Source organism: Paramormyrops kingsleyae, chromosome 5, assembly GCF_048594095.1.
Source record: "Paramormyrops kingsleyae isolate MSU_618 chromosome 5, PKINGS_0.4, whole genome shotgun sequence".
NCBI classification, from domain to species: domain Eukaryota; kingdom Metazoa; phylum Chordata; class Actinopteri; order Osteoglossiformes; family Mormyridae; genus Paramormyrops; species Paramormyrops kingsleyae.
In genome coordinates, this window is record NC_132801.1 from 18,426,449 (window position 1) to 18,447,543 (window position 21,095).

The window sequence follows — 21,095 nt, forward strand, 5'->3', positions numbered from 1 at the left end:
CAGTGCTGCCCCAAGGTCCAAACGAATGACCTGTTTTCATGAAAAGAACCTGAACCTTTCCCTGCTTGGGGAAAAAAAGCAGTCTTTCGAGATCTTGCAAAGGTGAGATCTTGTAATACTAACTGTGCTGTACCCATTAAAAATACAAAAGATAGAATTTATTTATGGGCTAATAGATAAAAACCTAAATGATACAGACATGTCCTGTTAAGTGTGCTTTATGCATTAAACTATGGGGGACAATAGTTTATACTTATTAGTCAATAAATTGGGCAAAAATCCATCTTTTGTATTTTAAACGGACACAGCACAGTTATTAATGAATTTTGCGAGAGTTTTGCGAGATTTCGCAAATATTTATCTCTTTTTTTTTTCTCTTCTCCCATGTCTCCTCCTGGGCTCCATAGAATATAATTCTCCGTAAAGTTTATTTTTTTTCTTAAATTTAAACGTTTATTGCACTCATTAAACGCAACAAAACATGACTGTACCAAACATATGATTGCTCCAGGACCAGCATATCAACTTTGACAACAGAAAGAAAACGCCCAATTGGCCGTTCAATTAGGGGTAACAGTCATACCAAAAGATCCAGGGGGAACTTCTTTGGTACTTCGGTACTTTGGGGTGGGATTTTAAACGCTTTCTTTGTCGAACACTTATGTAAATAGCCTGCCTCTGAAAGGCAATACAACTGCAGTCTTGATAACTGTTGCAAACTCAGAAAACAACAATAAATGAGTTCTAATAATAATAATAATAATAATAATAATAATAATAATAATAATAATAATAATAATAATAATAATGGATGCGTGGACAAATGAAGTGACCCAAGCTTTAACTGCGATCTGGTCGGAAGAACCAGATATCAGGACAGTGTAATAAAAAATAACGTATTTTGTATAATATACTAGGACTGCATGGTCCTGGAAAATTTCTGAGTATTACAATGTGATTTTGTTGTAATGAATATTGGGGTATTTATAAAACAAAAAAAGGAGTTCAATGTAAATTTCTAAAAAACCGTCTTGGAGTGATTTAAACGGCAAGGTTGAAAATGATTATGAGCATCTCAGAGAACGCATGCAGTGGTCATGTAAAAGCAGCGGAGGTGAACTTTAAGCTGGTTTTTAAACATAAACTAGATAATCTTGAAAAGGAATAACAATCAACGTTGCAAAAGTTATTTTCCTATTAACAGAGTGAAAATGTTTTAGTGAAACTTAACTTGCACTATAATGTCCGTATACAGAACTGACAGTAAGAAAAAGCCTGATCTTAATCTAGCTGACTGATGAAGTAAGAATTGCACATGCACAACATGCGATGTTGGTATCAATATTGCACATTGGCCAGCCCGATAATATCCAGACATTTTTCAAATTCAGTATAAAGTACCCCCACCTTGTGCTGTGATGTCATTCAGTGCCGGTACCAGTTTTTACTCCAGTGGAAAACTAACAACTTGAAGTACCAAACTTTTGGTACTTTCAAGAAAGTAAGGTACCTGGTATGGTGGGAAAGGGCCCTTTAAGGAGAATGCAGAATTATGGGATGCTTGAAACTCTCGGGGGAGAAGCAGGAGCCCTTTTAATACAATGCAGAAGAACCGTTGTAATTTAGAAATGAGATCGCATAGAGGTGTGAATCGAGATCATTTTTTTTTTTTTACGATTTAATTGTGCTGCCCTAATTACTATAACTAAGCAGTGCTAACATAGGCATGATGTGTTTCAGTGGCACTAATAGAAGAGGATGAGGAATCTTTCCCAGAAGATGCCATGAGCAACCATATAGATATGGTGGACAGCGCCCCTTCAGTCAATGAAGCAAAGAGACAGTTTATACGGTACAAGCAGCTACTAATGCCTTAACAATGGCTTCCAAAACTAGTTGTTTCAAAGTAGTACCTGCCTGTTGAACTAGTCAGCATCTGCAGTATGTGGAAAGGGCAGGCCAGCTCTTTCTCCATTCCTCTCCATAGTTTCTCTTCCTTCTACCACCCGCAGGCAGATCAGCGTGATATCCACAGACTCAGAGAACACCAGGAAGATGTCCATCCGCACACGACGCCAGAGTGAGAGGAAGCACGTGGAGCCTCCTCCAGAAAAGAAGCGGGAGATGGCGGAGAAGCTGATCCAGGCAGAGACGGCGGAGACGGGCAGGGTAGGCCTCTCGCTACATTACAGAGTCAGGGGTGCAAGATCTGCAGTTTGCTTTTGTATGGCACTAGTGCTCCAAAGTAAACCTTGAAACACAAAGGCAGCAGGACATGTGGACTGCACACACACTACCCTCTCCTTTCAGTATTTACTTTGTCCTTTCCTTGGCTTTTTGTTTAAAAAAGGATAAGAGCTGTTTCCTTCAATTATTCTCTCCACACAACAAGCATAAGTTCCTAAGTTAAAAAAGATCTGCTACTGTTTTTGTCAAAAGACCATATTTCCTGGTCTGTATAATCTCCTTTATTCTGTGGTTTCAACCACATAAAGGAAAAAAAAACTGAAATATTTACTTCAAGGATCTTTTGTGTGATTTTGCTGCTGAATAATAACAATAGTATGAGGGTACATTTTATGTAAAGTGCTGGGTGGGTTTTGGAGAGCTTTTCTAAGTCTCTGAAGAAATTAATTAAGCTAGATTTTTTTTGGCTTCAATTTTATATTGATAGTCTTTCATAGTTTTCTGACCTGAACGATAATACTGTAAGTGATGTGCAGGGTATATTTGGCATGACATGATGCTAAAAAAGTTTTAAGTTACAACTGAAAACGGCCTTCCTAAGAGCAGCTATGAAGCTAGATGCTGACTCTGCCCCCTTCCTCTGTCCCCATCATGTCCAGGTGAAGTTAAAGGTGTTCTTGGAGTACATCAAGGCTGTGGGGCCACTGCTGTCCCTTTTCATCTGCTTCCTGTATGGCTGCCAGAACGCTGCTGCCGTCGGAGCCAATATCTGGCTGAGCCAGTGGACCAACGACGCCCGGAACAACAATACGGAGGCCTCCAGAGACATGCGGGTGGGGGTGTACGCAGTGCTGGGCCTCTCTCAGGGTAAGCGGCCGAGCCACGCCCAGGCCGACTCGCGCTCAACGTATAACCCTGCAAGTGAGGGAGACCAGAATGATCATGTGTGTTTAATACTCCCTTTGGTAAAATCTGCTTCAAGCAGCGCTGTTGACATCGAACAGTTCTGTAAATCCTCAGTTCTTCGTCACTTTACAGGTAGATGTTTTCATTGATGCATCTCCTTGTGTTGACAGTGGTTTTCCTTCTATTAACCTTTTTCAGTGAAGCATACTTTGTATGAGTAGCGGTATTCCCATGGTGCTGATATGCGGTTTGCAGAGTAGGGTAATTCAGGTACAGTGAGTAAAAGTCCAGACTGGGATTTTGTTTCAACCACCCAGTTGATCACCCTATGATTGTGACTCTTCATGCTCAACTGGTTGGTTGAAACAAAATCTTGGACTGGATTCTTACTCTCTGGAGCTGAATTACCCAACTCTGGTGCTTTGTAAATGTAAAGGAGACACCATTGCCTTGGACATGTGCACCCCCACTGCCCGCGACTATGACAAGCTGCCCCCCCAGCGCAGTGCTCTCACCGCTTTCCTGTTTGTTGTTGTGGTTTCTCTAACACAGGCATCCTGGTAGCGATTTCATCCTTTACACTCAACTTGGGCGGCATTGGCGCGGCCAGAAACCTGCACTCTGCCCTGCTAGAGAACAAATTTCATACGCCCCAGTCGTTCTTTGACACCACCCCCTTAGGCCGCATTATAAACCGCTTCTCCAAGGACATTTACGTGATTGACGAGGTGCTGCCCTCCACTGTCCTCATGTTCCTGGGCACGTTCTTTGCCTCCCTGTCCACCGTGATCGTGATCGTTTCCAGCACGCCCATTTTCGCAGTGGTCATAGTGCCCCTGGCTCTCATTTACTTCTTTGTACAGGTATTATTTTACGCTCACAAACCCTCCCATGTGCATTGTCCGCTTGTGTTTCTTCCCTTATCAGCAGAGGAACAGTGATAAAATGCATGCGTCCGAACACTGTGCCAATTTTCTGGACTGTTTCAATGTGGGACTTTCCATAGCTTTCATGTTCCTGTTTTCGCTGCTGCCCCCACCCCCTCCACATCTAGCCTGCCTCCCAGTTACAGTGGATTCATTTCTCCTCCTCTCCCCCCTCTGCATGTCCATTTCCTGCCTTCTCAGTCTGGTTTATCTTCACACGCACACAGGCCGGCCGTAATGTATCCAATCCAGTAGGACTCTGAAGGTCAGGAGTCTGTTTGCCCAAACCATTTTTTTTAATTTATCTTATTAGGAACTTAAATTGGTGCCTAAGACTTATAATTTCATCAAAACCTTCTCTGAAAATGATTTAGAGTAAAATATGTTTAATTCCAATGAATTTAAAAATGAATTGTTCAAATTAAACTTCTAGAAACTGAAATGTTACTTGATAGTATTATACAAGTGTAGTAATATCAAAACTTACTGGGTAGAAAGCATTAACTAGAGAATTGTTACTGACCAGGGATTTTCACTGTATTTCACAGTTGTAGATTAAAATAATAGGCTATTAATGATCAGTTTTCTTTTGTTAAGAATCAGATGGTGCGACAGCTGTGCTCTGCTGACCCCTATTGGTGGCCTGTTGTGGAAATTTGTTGTTTCCATATTTTCTTTTTTTAACCTGAATTGACCTTTTTCAGAAAGAGGAAAAGGGAAGGACAGTGTGGAGTGACAATGGGTCGCATTTACAGCCTCTAACTATGTTTGCACTGGTTTCTCTCAGTACTCTGGTATCATGCCACAGTTCACAAAATTTGTTGTAGCTGCCGTAGAGTCTCCAACGTGCCGAGTGTGTGTGTGTGTGTGTGTGTGTGTGTCCAGGTATACCTTACCTTGTGGGTAGCAAATGTCCCCACAACGTGATGAATATCCATTAATTTTTTTACCTTACGGGAAAACTCTATTTTATAAAAATCTGTGACTGCAATGATGAACCTAAAAATGCGAAAATTTTGTTTGGTTACTTATGGTTATGGTTAGGGCTGGGTAGGGCTTAAGGTTGTCATAGTTAGCATTAGCATTTTTCCCCATAGAATTGAATGAGCGGCCCCCAAAAAGATATGATTACATGAGTTACATGTGTGTGTGTGTGTGTGTGTGTGTGTGTGTGTGTGTGTGTGTGTGTGTGTGTGTGTGTGCGCGCGCGCGTGCATTCATGATCCCTTGTGGCCCTTGCTCTCTACGGTAGACCCTGCCATGAATAATCGGTTATAGAAGGTACTGTCAATGTACGAGATAGGACACAAAGATACTACTACTTCTTACAGTTGTACAAGTTCCTTTCAGTCAGAGGTACTGCTCTCTTCCACGGCCTGACATTAGATTGCTGTTCTTGTGTATACTGCATACATTCTGTTCTGTAACTCCGCCTTCTGGAAACTATAGCGTCTCTCGCACGGTGGTGGCCCGGACGTCTGCGTGCCTCAGACCAACCAGAAGCCGGCGGCTTTTTTCGACACGAGTTTCTCCCGCCGGTGAATTAACACCACCGTTCTGTTGTGTTGTGCCACGACACAGGTGTGCTGCTTCTGGGCATCGCTATACACTGCCGGGCCTACAGCATGCTGAGGGCGGCCCGCGTCATCCACCACAACATGCTCCACGCCATCCTGAGGGCCCCGCAGGCCTTTTTTGAAGCAACTCCCTCAGGGAGAGTTTTGAACCGCTTCAGCAAAGATGTGGACACAATAGATTGTCTCATTCCAGAGAATATTGATATTTGGATGCGCACTTTCTGGTACACAGCAACCGTGCTGTTAATATGCTCTGCCCTCACCCCTATCTTCTTCATAGTCATAGTGCCGTTAATGCTGTTCTATTGGTGGGTCCAGGTAAATAGGATTGTCGGCTAACTCATTAATACAGCATGCCCCGTGTTGTGTTGTCGTAGTTTATCACTGCTGTCCTAGTGTTGTAGTAGCTGTGTGGTTTGGTCATTTAGATGCTAGTGCGTTAACTTAGTAAAGTTGCAACTCCTTGGTTACTCATGACTGTTCTTTGATAACGCACCACCTGGACAGGCTTGATAAAATAACGAGAGAACGACTGTGGTCACAGAAAAGTCATCTGTGACTTCATTTGTATTCTACAAAAGGGACGGCTACTGGACATTGTCTTTTCCTTCTCAAAAACAGTATCGATTATTTTGTCGTGATTGACCCATAGTATTACTGTGATCAATGTGATGATACTGATTTTGTTCACACAAAATTTAAATATGAAAAGTATACAAGCAGGTGGATACTAAAGAACAGCAGTATGCTCCATTGAGGAGGGTTTATGGCAGTTTTGTTTTTCTTTGTTACTATCTGCTTTGATTTTTCAAATCAGCTAGTTATTTCTTTCTGAGGAATATATGGGTTTATTTCATTAGTCTGACAGGAGATTAGTCAACACCTTTACCCATTTGTCCTGTAACAAGTTGTCTTCTTCTGAATCAGATACTAATATCTTACAGTTCTCATGGCAGTCATCTGTAGTGGTTCAGAGCCTCCTCTTGTTTACTTGGCTAACCAATCAGTCATTCTTTGGCTTGTAGGAACTGCAGTCCCATCACATTTCATCAATAATGAAATTCATTAATTAAGTAGCAATCTTTCTGGCATTTACTGAACGATTTCTCTGTAGTGATCTTGGAAATCCATTCACTAAAAATGTGATTATAAGTAGAAAGCCTTTGGATAAGAGAACAGACCAGTAGCTGAAGAGCAAATTTCCAAAACTCACTCAGTCCATGGGATGTTTTCAAGAAAATTTCTGGAGACGTAGTTTTGGAAATTTAACAAAAGCTTTTCATTGGATTGCACAAGGAATGAGTGAGTTTGGTTCCCAAATGCCCCAACATATGATGACCAAGCTTTAGGCCTCTTGCAATTTCATCTCAAATACAACAAAAATGGACTGAGTGAGCTTTGGAAATTTGCTCTTCAGTTGGAAAAGGTGTTTTTATAAATATCAAGGTAGGAGGTATATGTATCTGCTGGCTTTAATCTGCATATGATCATTATTTACTCATTTATTTATTTAGTACCGCCAAAGGGTTTAAGATTTAATCTTTTATGGATTTTGTTTGGTAATTCTAATGGATCAACATGATAATTACAAATTTTTGTCTAAGGGAGCTCCACCATTAATTTCTATTAAGGGCAGTAGTTTCTATAACATCTAATAAGCCTATTAATGATGCAGCTAATGCATATATTGGAAGCTATTTCATAACTGACTCAAAACCAGCTGAACTTCCTCCAAGAGCAGGATAATCACAATTGGTAAATATGTATTTATATACTACATTTGCAATCCCACCTTCAACTGGATCATCAGAATAGAATTCAGACAGGTGGATAGAAGCTTCTAACAAGGTTAGAAGCTTGTTCATTATGTCGGAACATTGTCATTCTGGTTTTGGGATTCTAATAACGAAGATATACAGGGATCCATTTTACCCCTCTACGCTCTATCCTTGCTGTCACCCCATAAATGGAAAACATCATTCTATTAACAAACCCTTTTATCACTTTCATTTCATTCTTTCAATCCTTTAACCTTTTATGCTTTATCTTTGCATGATTGCATAAACCGCTATTTGTGGGCTTTTTTCCTTTTGTAGTAAAGGGTGGCATTCTGAATAATTGTTAGTGTTAAAAGATATTTAGTTATTTACATTTATGACTGAACAATGTATTGCTTACATGTTAAAATATTTCGAAAACCCAAACCATACACTACAACATTAAGACAGAATTAAGTAATAATAACATGAAACTTTTGTTTGGTATTTAGAGGGAAAAAAATCCATCATAAAAATATAATAATATGTAATAACTGATTGTTTGAAAGTGTGGGGGTTTGATACATAAAACATTTTGCAAAGTTTTAATGACTACATGTCAAATAAGGTCAGTTCACAATGTAAATGATTTAAATTAAGATGCAGCTGTTTTCTGAATCTCCCCCAATTGATATGTTCCTGTAATAATATATGGTTCAATTGTAATTTTCATATTTTCCTTCCATAGAGATTTTATGTGGCCACATCGCGGCAGCTAAAGCGGCTGGAGTCTGTCAGTAGGTCTCCGATATACTCTCACTTTTCTGAAACCATCACGGGAACTAGTGTGATCCGTGCATTTGGGAGACACAGTGCCTTCATACAGATAAGTGACATGAAGGTGGATGAAAACCAAAAAAGCTACTACCCTGGTATTGTTGCCAACAGGTTGGTGTGGAGCTAAACGGTCAGCAGTCACTGGAATGATGAAAATGTCTGCCTTGTGTTTCTGAATAAGATTATTAACTTGTTTTCAATGCACACAGATGGTTAGGTGTCCGAATTGAATTTATCGGAAACTGCATTGTGCTGTTTGCGGCGCTGTTTGCTGTGGTTGACAGAAACAGCTTAGAACCTGGCCTTGTAGGATTTTCTGTCTCCTATGCATTGCAGGTGAGCAAAACTGATCAGCATGCAAACTCGTTTGCATGTTCAGATAGAGGTTCGTACTTTCTGTATGTTCTGTAAGGCTGCACGATATCAGATCTCGCTTTCGTTGCGATTATAGGGCGCATGCGCAATAATCACCAGGGCTATAGATGATGGGCGGAATTTGTCCAAAAACCATTTTTCGGTACTATACAGATGTTTACTTACGCCAATGATTTAGTAAGCGGATTAGTAGTATAGGTAAAATATTAGTAATCTGTATAAATTTGGCAGATCCACCTCAGTGCTTATCGCTTCCATGATTTACCCTAACAGTAGTATGTGGCATGCGCCACTAACTGAGCTAATTTATGAGTGTCACAATATGCATCTCATTAATATTTTAAACAGACTACTAATCTAAATTGTGGGCGTAAGTAAACATCCGTATACTACCGAAAAACTGGCGTTTGGACAAATGTTTCACTCATCATCTAAAGCCCTGATTATTGGGAGACACCATATAATCGTGTGGAAATAGAGATCTAGTATCGTTCAGGCCTAGTTCTACATTTGCATCTGTGTCTGAATATAGTATTTATTTTGTGCATTATGCCCATCGTTTCCACCCTTTATATCCGCTGTTTGGTGGTAGGTGACCATGTCTTTGAACTGGATGGTCAGGATGTCCTCGGATTTGGAGAGCAACATTGTAGCAGTAGAAAGAGTCAAGGAGTATGCAGAGACAGAGACAGAGGTGGGTCAGCCTTTCGTGAATACGTGAATAAATGATTGATTTACGAAATTAAACCCTAAAGAAGAATATTTGCCATAGTCTGGATGCAAGGCATTTATTTATAAATAATGTAACACTTTTCAGCTTGGGTTACAACCGACCATTATATATACAATTAAACTTCAACAGAAATAGCAGTAATGAAAAAGTGCCAGTCACATGACCCTTTGTCACATGATCCGAGCCACAGCTTATGTGCAGTGCAGCTTCACCAACAGTAGTGTGTTGGCATATGATGGTTATATAGGCACCCTGGGAGGTAATGGAGAAGAAGCCCCCCGCAGAATGGCCCCAGACGGGCAAAGTGGAGTTCCACGACTACAGCGTGAGGTATCGGGAAGGCCTGGACCTCGTGCTGAGGAACCTCACACTCAGCGTTAAGGGTGGAGAGAAGGTGAGCCTCGCTTGTTCTAGGAAGAAGAAAAGGGAATGGAAAGGCATACGACACATAATAAGCGTAGAGCTGCCAAAGTCGGCTTTAGTGTTGCCAGGTTAGACTTTCAAAGACAGTCACTAAAGGTCAGACATGGGCCGTGTCTATAATGGCTCACGCGATCATTAAAGCAATAATAATAATATTAATAATAAAAGTTTGATTCTATAAAGACTAACAGACCGTTTCCCACAAACATGTTTTTTTTCCATTGGATTGCAATAATAAATATGCATGTTAAGTATGAAAAATGCACTGGTTTTATTGATTTCTGTATATATTTTTCCCTTTTTTGAAAATGCAATCTATTATTGTGGCTTTCATGGGACAATAATCATTAAAAATGACCCCCCCACTGATGTGGTGATACTCGCATTTGGCCCTCATCAGAACATAATTGCCCCTGCATGCTGTAGATAGTGCAGGGTAGCTGTACAAACACTGCTTAGAAAGCTCATATTTGCACTCACAAATTCATTGTTTACAGTCATTAATCATGACCGTATGAAGCATGAATGGGAAAACCTGGAGGACTTCAAGCTTAAAAGGTTAAAGTGTCTAAATTGATAATTATAGCTGCATTTCACCATGGTCATTTCGACATGCATCCATCTTTTGACCTCAGATCGGCATTGTGGGAAGAACAGGAGCGGGGAAATCTTCGATGACCCTCTGCCTGTTCCGCTTGCTAGAAGCAGCCAGTGGAGAAATCACCATTGATGGGGTGAAGGTTTCTGAAATTGGATTGCATGACCTTCGGTCTAAGCTCACCATCATACCTCAGGTGTGTCTGCCGGTTTGCACCCTTTCCATGTGTCCGTTTTGTGACCCTGTCTTCTTGAACCTCCGGAATTTAACACACAGTATTCATATTCTTATGGACTAAAATCCATTGTTCTCTTGCCATTTCTCTGTTCTAGTGTTCGGCAGGAGAAACTTGTGGTGTAAAGAAATCGGGAATGTTAAATCAGTGGAGCGAAAAATAAATCAGAACTAGGTTATATAAAGCAGATTGAGAATGTATTTGCTCCTATTTCCAGCAGTTTAGTACTTTAAATGTTAAAGTCTCAGATCATTTTGGGCAATTGCAGAGGTACATTCAGGAAGTCTGAGAGAAAAAAATGACTTGTTTCTGTGATTTATTTGGTGTGTAGTTGGTGTGCAGTGACTATGTGGGGGAAAAAAGACAAGCCATTCGCAGTTAACCAAAATAGATATCTGTGGGTATCAGTTGCTGCTCAAAACACTTGCAAACAATTAGGCTATACAGGTCTGACCACCTTTTTTTTTTACTGTGAAACACAAATCATCAGCACATACACAGATACTCTATTACTTAAGATCTGCAGGAAAAAGGGCTGAAAGTATTGTTTGCTTTGTTATGACTGGTGAAAACCACACCCTGCATTCCACAGTAAGAACCTCATACCAACAGTCATGGTGGTGGTAGGGTTTGGCTTTAGGGCTTTCTGTGTCAGGATCTGGAGAAATATCCATTATGGATGAAACCATATTGTCTACTAAACACCATGAGAATGTGTACCTGGCTTTTATAGTAATACAATGGGCCAAAATACACTAGTATGCCTACATAAAAATGGCTGAAGTAGAAAAAGTAACAAATTCTCAGCAGGAATATATAGCATATACATAATGAAAATATAAAAAATATAGCATGATATTTTCATGAAAATATAGCATGAAACACCAATAATATGGTATGAGAATTCCAAAGACGAGTCCTGCATGGCTCCGTAGCACTGTGTGACACAGGTCAGTAACTGTTGGAAGCAGTCATCTAAATGTGGTTCAGCTATTTGAGTGATTCCTTTTTACATACTGTAGGTAGCAGTGTGATGCAAAGTGGCATAAAACATTTACATTGTTACCACTTGATTAGCTACACTTGCTCATGGACAAAACTTGTCTTCAACAGTGAATCACGTTGTCCGCAAATGAATATATAAGTTAAAGGTCAAGTTACAGTGCGGCTAAACCTCAACAGCAACATTGTGTGATCTGAGCGTGATTGTTGGCGCTAGACATGGCGGCTCCAGATCCGCATAAACAGCCACTTCATTTCGAATTTCACGCTGTACAGTGTCTAGAGTTCACAGAAAAGGGCATGAAGAACAAAAACATTGAGTGCCAGCAGGGTTCAGGTCTGTGTCTGAAAATGTATTAATGAAAGAGGCCTGAGGAGAACGGCCAGACTAACGTGAAACGTGCCGGTAAAAATTACATGAGCGCAAAATGAAAGCCTGTAGGTAAGAATGTGTGTACAATAGCCTAGGTAATGGATACGTTAATAGAAACATATAATAGTGTGATTGTTTAAATCGTTTTATACTGGGCTGTCCAGGCCCTGAACTCCTGGTGAGAAATTGTCCAGCTCCAGCCCGACTACTATGCTGCTTTTGCTTCACCTGCTCCAAGTCAGACATATAATTCAACCTATCAGACAAAACAATGAACCTCTTTGTTGAAATTTTCACAGATTTTTAGGTTTAATGGTTATGATTAAAAGCCTAAACATTATTATACGACAAAAAATAAAATGCATTACATACTGAACCCTTTACCCTTGAATAGAAAAGTATTGGCCTAGGTATATCTTAGTACCAAAAGACCTTTTTTAACATATACATTTGTACCATGTTGACTCAGTATAAAACTGCATGTCTATATGGGTCTTTTAAGCCAGTGGTTCCCAATTTTTACAATGCCATATCAAGCATAGGTCTAAATTAACACTATAATCAAGCACGCAGCGCACTCTGCAATTTACGTAGATGTCTATCATACAAACCTGATTGGATGTGCCAGTAAATTTTAAATTAAGCATCTGTGGTTTTGCTTCTTGGATTAGTTGAGTGTTCACTAGTTTTAAGCAGTTGCAAACCCAAGATCCAATTGTATAGGTTAATTCTCGGATTGGAGCTGGGAAATCTGATCGTGAATCAGCATAGGAGCTTGCTGGTTTTAAAATGCTTACATTTCCAACTCTGCCTCGTGACCCTTTCAAAACTTGCCCACTTAAGAATTGCTGTTTAAAACATATTTTTATGCTGCCTAAACTTGGGCATTTTACTCTGTCTAGAGAGTACAAAATGCTATCTGGAAACACGTCTTAGTTTATACCCTGATGGCATTCCATACAGTTTCTGTTCCATTGTGCTTTTCTCCTTGATCAGACAAACGAGCAAGAATTTAGTAAAGAGTACCATTATCATACTATCGGCTACAGAATTAGCTTTTCTACTTTACTGCCTCTACAAATGCATCATCATCATGATAGGTGACCCAGTAGCTCAGTAGTTATAGCATTGTACCTTCACATCTTCAGCTGAATGTGTGCATGCACACGCATGGAGTTTATATGTCGTGTTGGTATTTTAATGGAGAATATATGGATTTATCTGTATTACTTAGTGAAACCATTGTCCCTAAAAGCATTTTTTGATGTTTCAAGCAATTCATTTTGCATAATGTGACCTGGTTCCATGTTTTTATTGCAGGAACCTGTCCTCTTTTCGGGAAGTTTGCGGATGAACCTCGATCCTTTTGATAGCTACAGCAACGAAGAGGTCTGGAAAGCTTTAGAGCTGTCTCACTTGAAGAGGTTTGTGAACAACAACCCCTCTAAACTGGACCTTACATGTACAGAAGGTGGAGAAAATCTCAGGTAAACAGAACTGTAACTGCTACAGTATTCATTTTCCCCCAAAAATTTAAAAGATATTACAAAGGGAAGGGTAAAAACTTTTTGTTTGACAGCGTGGGCCAAAGACAACTGGTTTGTTTGGCTCGAGCCCTCCTGAGAAAAACCAGGATCCTTATCCTGGATGAAGCTACAGCAGCCATTGATCTTGAGACGGATGATCTGATCCAGTCCACTATCCGCACACAGTTTGAAGACTGCACAGTCTTCACAATTGCGCACAGACTCAACACCATCATGGACTACACCAGGTTAAAAGCCCTCATCCTGCTCTTCTCACCCATTGAGATGTTTTTTTGGGGATTCACAGCGTTTGTCTGCAGTCATGTTTTGCACATTCTTGCGATTGAATCTTCTTGGTTTAGTTTCACATCTATGAAAATCACATTTAAAATATAGCTGCTTAGTAGACACTAATACAAAGCAACAACTTCCCTCACTACTTCTGACCATTGTCTAACAATTATGGTGCTGTGTCTTTCTCTCTCCCCCCCCCCCCCCCCCAAACTTAATTTTACTGAACTTAGAATCAAGTCACATCAAAGCTAACTAGCAATGGTGGGAATCGGCAAATTTCCTAGAGTGTTGTCATGTTAGCTGGATTATATGGTTTCACTGCTAATGATGGCTATTTCTCCCTCCTTTCCCCCAGAATCCTCGTATTGGACAAGGGACAAATAGCAGAATTTGACACTCCAACAAGTCTTATAGGACAGAAAGGAATATTTTATGGAATGGCCAAAGATGCAGGACTGGCTTGACACCACACACTCTTTCCTATTCCAAGTGCCTTTACAACATAGGAATCTACTGAATGCACCATTTTGTACTGACCAGTAAAACCCCTTACCTGTGCCCACCCCCTCCCCCTCTTTTAAGTAACAAGTTCCTTACTTTTGTACTGTATTTAAGCTACTACTAAGCTCTTCTAGGGAAACAAAATACTCAATACAGTAAGATCTGCAAACTTGAATTACTGAAATCTGAAGTATAATAAAGAGTTGTGTAATTCCTACATTATTTTGAATAAATTGTATATTTAATATGCAAGTGCTTGAAAAAAAAAAAACACTTAAGTTTTGTACTTTTATTCATGACACAAAATATACAGGTTTTTAAATCAACACAAAAAGGTCAACCCCTTACAGTTAGAGGTGCACTCTGCACCTTATACAAAAGGGGAGAGATCCGTGTGAAGTTAGTTTGGGCAGAACACTACAAATGTTTACAAAATCGATAAGCTGGGAATAGTATCCTTATATTGGAAACAAAGCTGTATAGTTTGGTTAACAGAACTGAACTCGCAACTGAACCTAACTGAGTACTTCATAGTGGTGTTTGCAGCATTATGAACAAAAGGAGCTTTTAAAGGGTAGGAATACCTATTTTACATTGGTGTATCTCACTGGTGTTTTTCTAGTTCATTACATCTGGTTCACCTTGTTTAAGCAGCAGAATTGCAGGGTCAGGACAGGTGAATCTTCATCTTCTTCCCCGGCATCTCCTGATGTGTAAAAATGTTCAGAAAGCAACCAGTTAAGACAACTCATGGAGAAAGAGCACATGGTAACTCTACATTACAGAGCCCTCCTGCAGTCCAAGCTCAGACAAAATGTAAACACTTGGACTCTCAAATAAGCAAGGCTTTCACGGACACGTTACATGAACAAGTTGTAAAGATTCACTTAATGCTGAAATAAATAGCCATTTCATGCTGTTTTTTTTCCTCCAAAAGCACTCTTTGGATTGGAGGGGAAAAAAAATCCAGATGAGTCACGTACTGCAAAATAACTTCTAGATGAACATACAAAATAGTATTAAGCAATTCTTCTGCCTTTGGTATAATATGAGCCAAGTGCAGCTCTGCATTACAAATTTTTGGCAAAAGGAATTCTATCCTAAGCACTAATTTAAGCTATTGTGACTTTCACATAAGAATGCTTAACCCACTTCAAATATCGAAAGCAATCCTAACCAATGAATTTTAACCTAAACTGCCCGCTACATACACAGAAAAGGGAAAAAAAACAAAGCATTAAATCTATTAAATGATATGCACAATGGCAAGCTTTATAAGGTTTTACAGACAACAGCATTCAAACATTGATGTGGGTAGAGAAAGGAGTACCTGGGATGAGTACCTGTACAGTTTGACAGTATCCTTGATTTTTAATTTGGCTTTCATGGGTCGCTCACAACACCAACGCTGTGTGAGGTATGGAAGTCAGCTGGAATAATTCATTACCCTACACTTCCACCATCCCAATGCTATTGGCTCTCAAGTTTCAGAACAAAGTGCATTAGAATGCAATAGCAATGAAGCACAAAAAAAAAACTGCATACATCCTTGTATCTGGGGGAAAAACGACTGCATTCACAAACAAACCCGAAGAAGCCCCACGTGCCTCAAACGGTGTAAGGTTAAATGATAGCTAAAAAAATTTAAAAAGTTTAGGTGAGATGTAAACGATTTATGAACTATATATAAAATGGAAACAAATCAAAGTGGGTAGTTGGGGGGGGGGGGGCTTGCGTGTGAACAAACATGGGCTTCACCTTCAGAACAAGAGGCACAATCTGAATTTTGTATTGTGTTTTTCTTTTTTTGGTTCAGGTAGCTTAAATGAATATACGTAGCTAATACAAAACAAAGTACCTCCAGCATGTTTTGCAGAACTACACTGGTTTTTCCTCTGGGTTTGTGTTTGTTTCTATTTTCTTCTCATCTGTCTAGTTCCATCTTCTCCCGTGCATACTTACGCTGCACTGTAGGAAACGGGACAAATCAAACAACTAAAAAGAAAGGATAAGGGGGGGGACCCAGACCTGGGGGGAGAGTACACTTACCTTGGCCTGATCTGAGGTCCTATCAGATCAGTTTTAATTGGACTGAGTGTCACCTTCAGAATGTATGTCTTCAGTGGTGCCGTTCAGCTGGGCCTTGAAAGCCCCCGCCCCCACCGGCTCGGCCCTAGCCATTTCGCTGGGCTTTTCGCCGCTGCCTCTTTTCTTGCTGCTTTTATCATCTACGTCCTTGTGGTCTGTAAGAAAGTTTTGGTTGCAGACGTTAGAGACCATTCACAAAGGTGCCGTTAGAGAAAGCAAAGCCAAGGCTAATTTCCTGGCACATAATTACAAATCTGTGTGCGCAAGAGCCCGGTGCTCCTTAATTTACATTTGAATATTAAGGCCCCTTCACCTCTGTCCCTGGAGCGCCGTTCCCGCTCCTTGCTGTGGCTCCTGCGTTTGTGGGACCTGCGCTCCGTGCTGCGGGAGCGCCGTCTCTCCCGGCTACGGGACCGGTGCTTCCTGTCGAGGCGTTCCCGGCTGTGCCGCCTCTCTCTATCTCGGCTCCTAAACACACAAAGTTCAACTGGCATCAGACAACAGATTCCTACACCAGAGAGATGAGCCACACGGAGGCCCCCCAGATCGTACCTACTGCACCTCCTCTCCCGGTCCTTGCTCCTAGATCGCTTGTGTTCTCTGGATCTGCTTCTCTTCCTTTCCGAAGCTCTGCTGGAATGTCGGCTGTGGGAATGACTGTGCCGGCTGTGTCGATCCCGATCACGCTCTCTGTCTCGTTCTCGCTCCCGCTCTTTCTCCCTCTCCCTCTCTCTCTCCCTCTCTCGCTCCCGTTCCTTTTCCCGCTCCCTCTCTTCTTCCTCCTTCCGTCGCTTCTTCTCCCGCTCCTCTCGCTCGCGCTCCCGCTCTTCTCTCTCCTTCCGCCCCTTGTCCTCTCTTTCGGAATCTTCTGGCCTCCTGTGCAGTTTCTCCTGTTGGATGTATAAAGTTTCCTTCTGAGTTTCTCACCAAAATGCTGTCTCTGATAATTATAGAATCAGATTCTGTGCCTTTGGTAAATTCTACTGCTATGACAAACGCTGCAGTTTCTTCTTTTGATAGGTGATTTTGCAAACAAACAGTTCTGACATTCAGAATCAAAAGCATGGCGAGGACAGGAGTGAATGCTCACTTTCAGCTCCTCCACAGTGGACTTGATTTTGGCGTATCCCATGTGCTGTTTGCCCATCAGGTGATCATCCACTCGACTCTGAGCATCACCCACAATCAGGAAGGCCCCACAGACCTCACACACCTCCATCTGCTTCTCCTGGGCTGCAAAGTTCTCGATTGTCTGAAATTTTGGAAATGAAATGAAAAGGCAGCCATCAGAACAGTGCATGCAAGAAACAGTGACCATTGCCAAATTAAACATACTATATCTCACAACATATCTTCTGCGTAGTAAAGCCTACTCAGGCTATTCAGGACAAATCCCCCCACTGCTGCCTGGGCAGAGTACAGATGGAAGCGTTGGACTAAATATGCTACATATCTACGGCACTCACAGAGGTGGTGGAGTTCATCAGCTCTCTCTCTTCCTTGAGCTGCTCGACGAGCTTCATCATTCCCTGGGCCTCCTCCACCTTTCCCTCTGAGCCGAGCTCCTCAATCTGCACCAATGAAGAGAAATATACCCCCTCAGTCTCAGATGTCAGACACTGATCGTTCCCGAATTAACAGAACGGCCATCATCAGAAGTAATGAAATACCTGCACTACAAGTGTCTCAATCTTTTCAGTCAACACTTGAATCTTCTCCTCATTTTTTCCAGAGGGTCCCGGTGCCTAAAAAAAATGTACATCACATTAGACATAGGGAAAGGGGAAAACCTCAGTTTTCTGGTTTTATAGAATGCCTTTGACAGGTTTTGCCCTCAGGCCAAAGAATATTTACGAATATTTAAGAATATTTTAAGAATATTTATGGTTTCTTTTTTACTTTTACATCATCCCCATGATCACGTAACAAAAAGGCTACGTCTTACTCATCTGATCATAAAAACATAAAAGGCTAGCAGCATTTCTATTCAGATCTAATTTTATGGTACTGCCCTATTAAATGATTGCTACTTGAATACTTTATTCAAGTAAAAAAAAAAATAATAACCTGTAACAAGTAGCCGAAAGATAGGCTGTCCTGGCTGCAACAAACTACAACTTGGCACAAAGTAGCAGCCACTGCATAACAATAATTAATCCAGTAGCTGTTATCAGGCAAACAAGCCAGATCAGACACAAAGACCTTTAATTTGTGACTGAACACCTGAATGTTACTACATTCAGAGAAGTCCACCAAGAAACCAATTCCTTGCAAATAATTTAACTTGCCCTAAATCTAAAATCTATGTGCAGAAGAAAATGCTGCTAAACATCAGATTAACAGGTGAGTCTAGAATGCACTACAGCACGCAGTAGGTCCCCAACTCACTTAATTTTCATCAGGCCAGCATATCATTGGACGGTATGCATGCTGATGCCTAAATCACATTATCCATATATCACCCTTTTAACCTTCAGAGGCTGGCAACCTCCTGTAGGCAGTTCAACAAAACTTCTTTCATTAACTGAAGATTACAGACCATGGATTCTAGCCTGTCGGTATTTCCCTGATATCAGCAACAAATGGAACTCACTCCAGAGCTTTGCTGGGTCTGAGACAGAGCGAGCCTTGAATGGCCTCTGCGAATCCTGCGTTCAACCTCAGCCAAAAGACTCTGTAGGTACCGCAGGAAGTCTCTTTCATAGCCCTCCTTCATGAACCGAGAGCTCTTCTCATACCTGAAATAGTAGTTTTAACAGTCAGTCAGAACATACAGTTAAGATGAATCTCAACAGAAGAATCTGCTAAGAAACTACGTACTGTTTTCTCAGGTTCTCATCATGAATTTTTTCACACGGACCTGGAGAGAAGGCAAAACACACAGACAGCATAAGAACATAGTGAGATGTAAAATAAACTCAGGCTGTACCTTTAGCTGATAAGGTGACAAATCTGATGACCAAATCAATACACTTACAGCTTAAATACAAACACCTAATGAGATGTAATGAGTTACACACAAGCCAGTTGCAAAAGAATGGCTGAAATTCCATCCTACTTACCCAAGTCAGAACGAGTATTTGTAAATAACTCTGCTGGACAAAATCCACAAAGATAGTATTTGCAGACCTGCAAAGTACATAAATATAAGCTGCATGGGAATTTTTTTTCCAAAGATATGCATCACACAAGGAAAGCAATTAAAACAGGAACGAGATGCTTAATAGGGAATCCCTCTAAATTGTGTGTCACACTTCTGCACCTTCACCGTCATTTATGTTGGCTATGCATTTTTAAATCCAATTTTACTTAAAGTGCAAAACTAATAATACTAGATTTCGGCAATTTCTTATGAATTGGACGACACAATTCTCTAGAAATTCTCTTGACGCCTCCCTCGCATATAGCTAATTATCTCAAAAGTAGCACGTTTAATATTTAAATATAAATCATACAAATAGCGTCATGCAACCATGTAAAGGGCTACCGATTTAGAAAACGGCAGTTTGTGACCAGTAGACACAAAAACACCGAAAACCCTCAGCAGTACAGGTATCCGCCGAAAGCAGGAAGGCGAGCTGCCTGGTGATGAAGCGCTATAAGGAAGTTCCCTGCTAGTGCACCGCAACACAAGATGTATATAGCTAAATATCTTACGTTTAATATATAAAACTACAAGTTATATATTACGTTAGTAAACATATTCTAATACGGTGCGAACACTTCAGTCCAATCTGGCTCTGGCCCTTGTAACTACACACATTTATTAGTACAACTTGGTAGAAAGTTTGCTACAGGACGATAAGTATACTAAAACTTCCATACATCTAGTCAGTTGCTATACACGCACTGGTGGGAAAATCGGTTTTACTGCTCCCTAGTTACAGTGTGTTATCCTGCCCACAGCAGTCCTGGTTGGCTAGCTAGCTAATTAGCACGCCGCCCGCGCCTCAGCCGCTGGAAACCCAGAACTCACGCTTTCGTCATCCCAGTGAACATTACTCCTTTTTTCGTCCGGGGCCAAGTTTCTGTCTCGGCCCATTAATTCATCAAGTAACTGAGCTGCAGAAATCATGTTGAGTGTGTATTTCGAGTGAACTCCCCTACTTCTTCTTCTCCTTGTTTTTAATACACTGAGGCAGCAACAAAATGGCGGACGACACACAGGGAAGGTATTCCGGGAAGAAGCCTCCTTGCCCGCGCGTTTTAATTGGTCGCCGGGAAGAAATGCCATCCTCCTGGCTTAGAGGCGGGCCGCCCATATACAGGGTTTCCGTTTCGGGCTTGATGTTGTATTCCGGAAACAATTTCGTATCAATTACCCCTTTCGGGGCTGCCAATGGCTGAAAATCAGTCTCTATCTGCTTCTTACTGACCAGGTGAGAAGGTGGCTGCAGGAGTACAGTCTGGACCGGATGGCAGTCCATAATAAATTCACACACTATAAGCAATTTATGAAATGCCAGTTAACCCACCTAAATATGGAAAACCCTCAGGGGGAGAACATGCAAGTTCCACACACATGGACAATAAATACATAGATTCAAACCACCAGCTCTGGAGATGCGAGGCAACAGCGCTACCTGCTGAGCCACTGTGTACTTCCTCGTATAAAAAGCTGCTAAATGTATTTACGAAAGTGTGGTTATTACCCAGCCTTTAATCCTTAAAGATAAGTGAGAGAATTATGACTTCCACTTTGATTATAAGTCCATTCCATTATTCTGTTATCTTTGCATTTGTCTTGTTTCAGATGG

At 41.0% G+C, this 21,095-nt stretch overlaps 2 protein-coding genes across 12 annotated transcripts in view; one reads left to right on the top strand and one right to left on the bottom strand.

Annotated features, from left to right (window-relative positions):
- abcc3 (ATP-binding cassette, sub-family C (CFTR/MRP), member 3) overlaps window positions 1–14,467 on the top strand; it is a 49,046-nt gene extending 34,579 nt beyond the window's left edge. Inside the window, exons 20-31 of one of the 7 annotated variants that reach the window (XM_023831254.2) lie at window positions 1,741–1,852; window positions 2,013–2,169; window positions 2,847–3,054; window positions 3,646–3,956; window positions 8,102–8,301; window positions 8,400–8,526; window positions 9,158–9,259; window positions 9,546–9,692; window positions 10,357–10,515; window positions 13,250–13,416; window positions 13,509–13,703; window positions 14,105–14,467. In XM_023831254.2, the coding sequence (XP_023687022.1) occupies window positions 1,741–1,852; window positions 2,013–2,169; window positions 2,847–3,054; window positions 3,646–3,956; window positions 8,102–8,301; window positions 8,400–8,526; window positions 9,158–9,259; window positions 9,546–9,692; window positions 10,357–10,515; window positions 13,250–13,416; window positions 13,509–13,703; window positions 14,105–14,213 (1,994 nt within the window). In that variant the 3' untranslated portion in view covers window positions 14,214–14,467. Of the gene's footprint in view, window positions 1–1,740; window positions 1,853–2,012; window positions 2,170–2,846; window positions 3,055–3,645; window positions 3,957–5,600; window positions 8,302–8,399; window positions 8,527–9,157; window positions 9,260–9,545; window positions 9,693–10,356; window positions 10,516–13,249; window positions 13,417–13,508; window positions 13,704–14,104 lie in introns of those variants that run through there. The other 6 variants (XM_023831253.2, XM_072712302.1, XM_023831257.2 and 3 more) reach the window with 6 other exon arrangements.
- A 57-nt stretch (window positions 14,468–14,524) lies between these two features.
- On the bottom strand, window positions 14,525–20,519 carry LOC111853870 (luc7-like protein 3). Of its 5 annotated transcripts, XR_002840542.2 has the most exons (12): window positions 20,315–20,519; window positions 19,401–19,467; window positions 19,159–19,198; window positions 18,932–19,076; window positions 18,009–18,083; window positions 17,805–17,909; window positions 17,429–17,590; window positions 16,891–17,228; window positions 16,652–16,806; window positions 16,300–16,493; window positions 16,109–16,218; window positions 14,525–14,956 (listed from the first exon to the last, which is right to left on the bottom strand). XR_002840542.2 is itself a non-coding variant. In XM_023831262.2 (11 exons), exons 1-10 carry the CDS (start codon window positions 20,411–20,413, stop codon window positions 16,333–16,335), a joined length of 1,347 nt encoding a protein of 448 aa, XP_023687030.1. In that variant the 5' UTR covers window positions 20,414–20,519; the 3' UTR covers window positions 14,525–14,956; window positions 16,300–16,332. The 5 variants fall into 5 exon arrangements, 3 of the variants coding, with proteins under 3 accessions (XP_023687030.1, XP_023687029.1, XP_023687027.1); XR_002840540.2 differs by having other exon boundaries at window positions 16,109–16,493; XM_023831262.2 differs by lacking the exon at window positions 16,109–16,218.
- Between the last annotated feature and the right edge of the window lie 576 nt (window positions 20,520–21,095).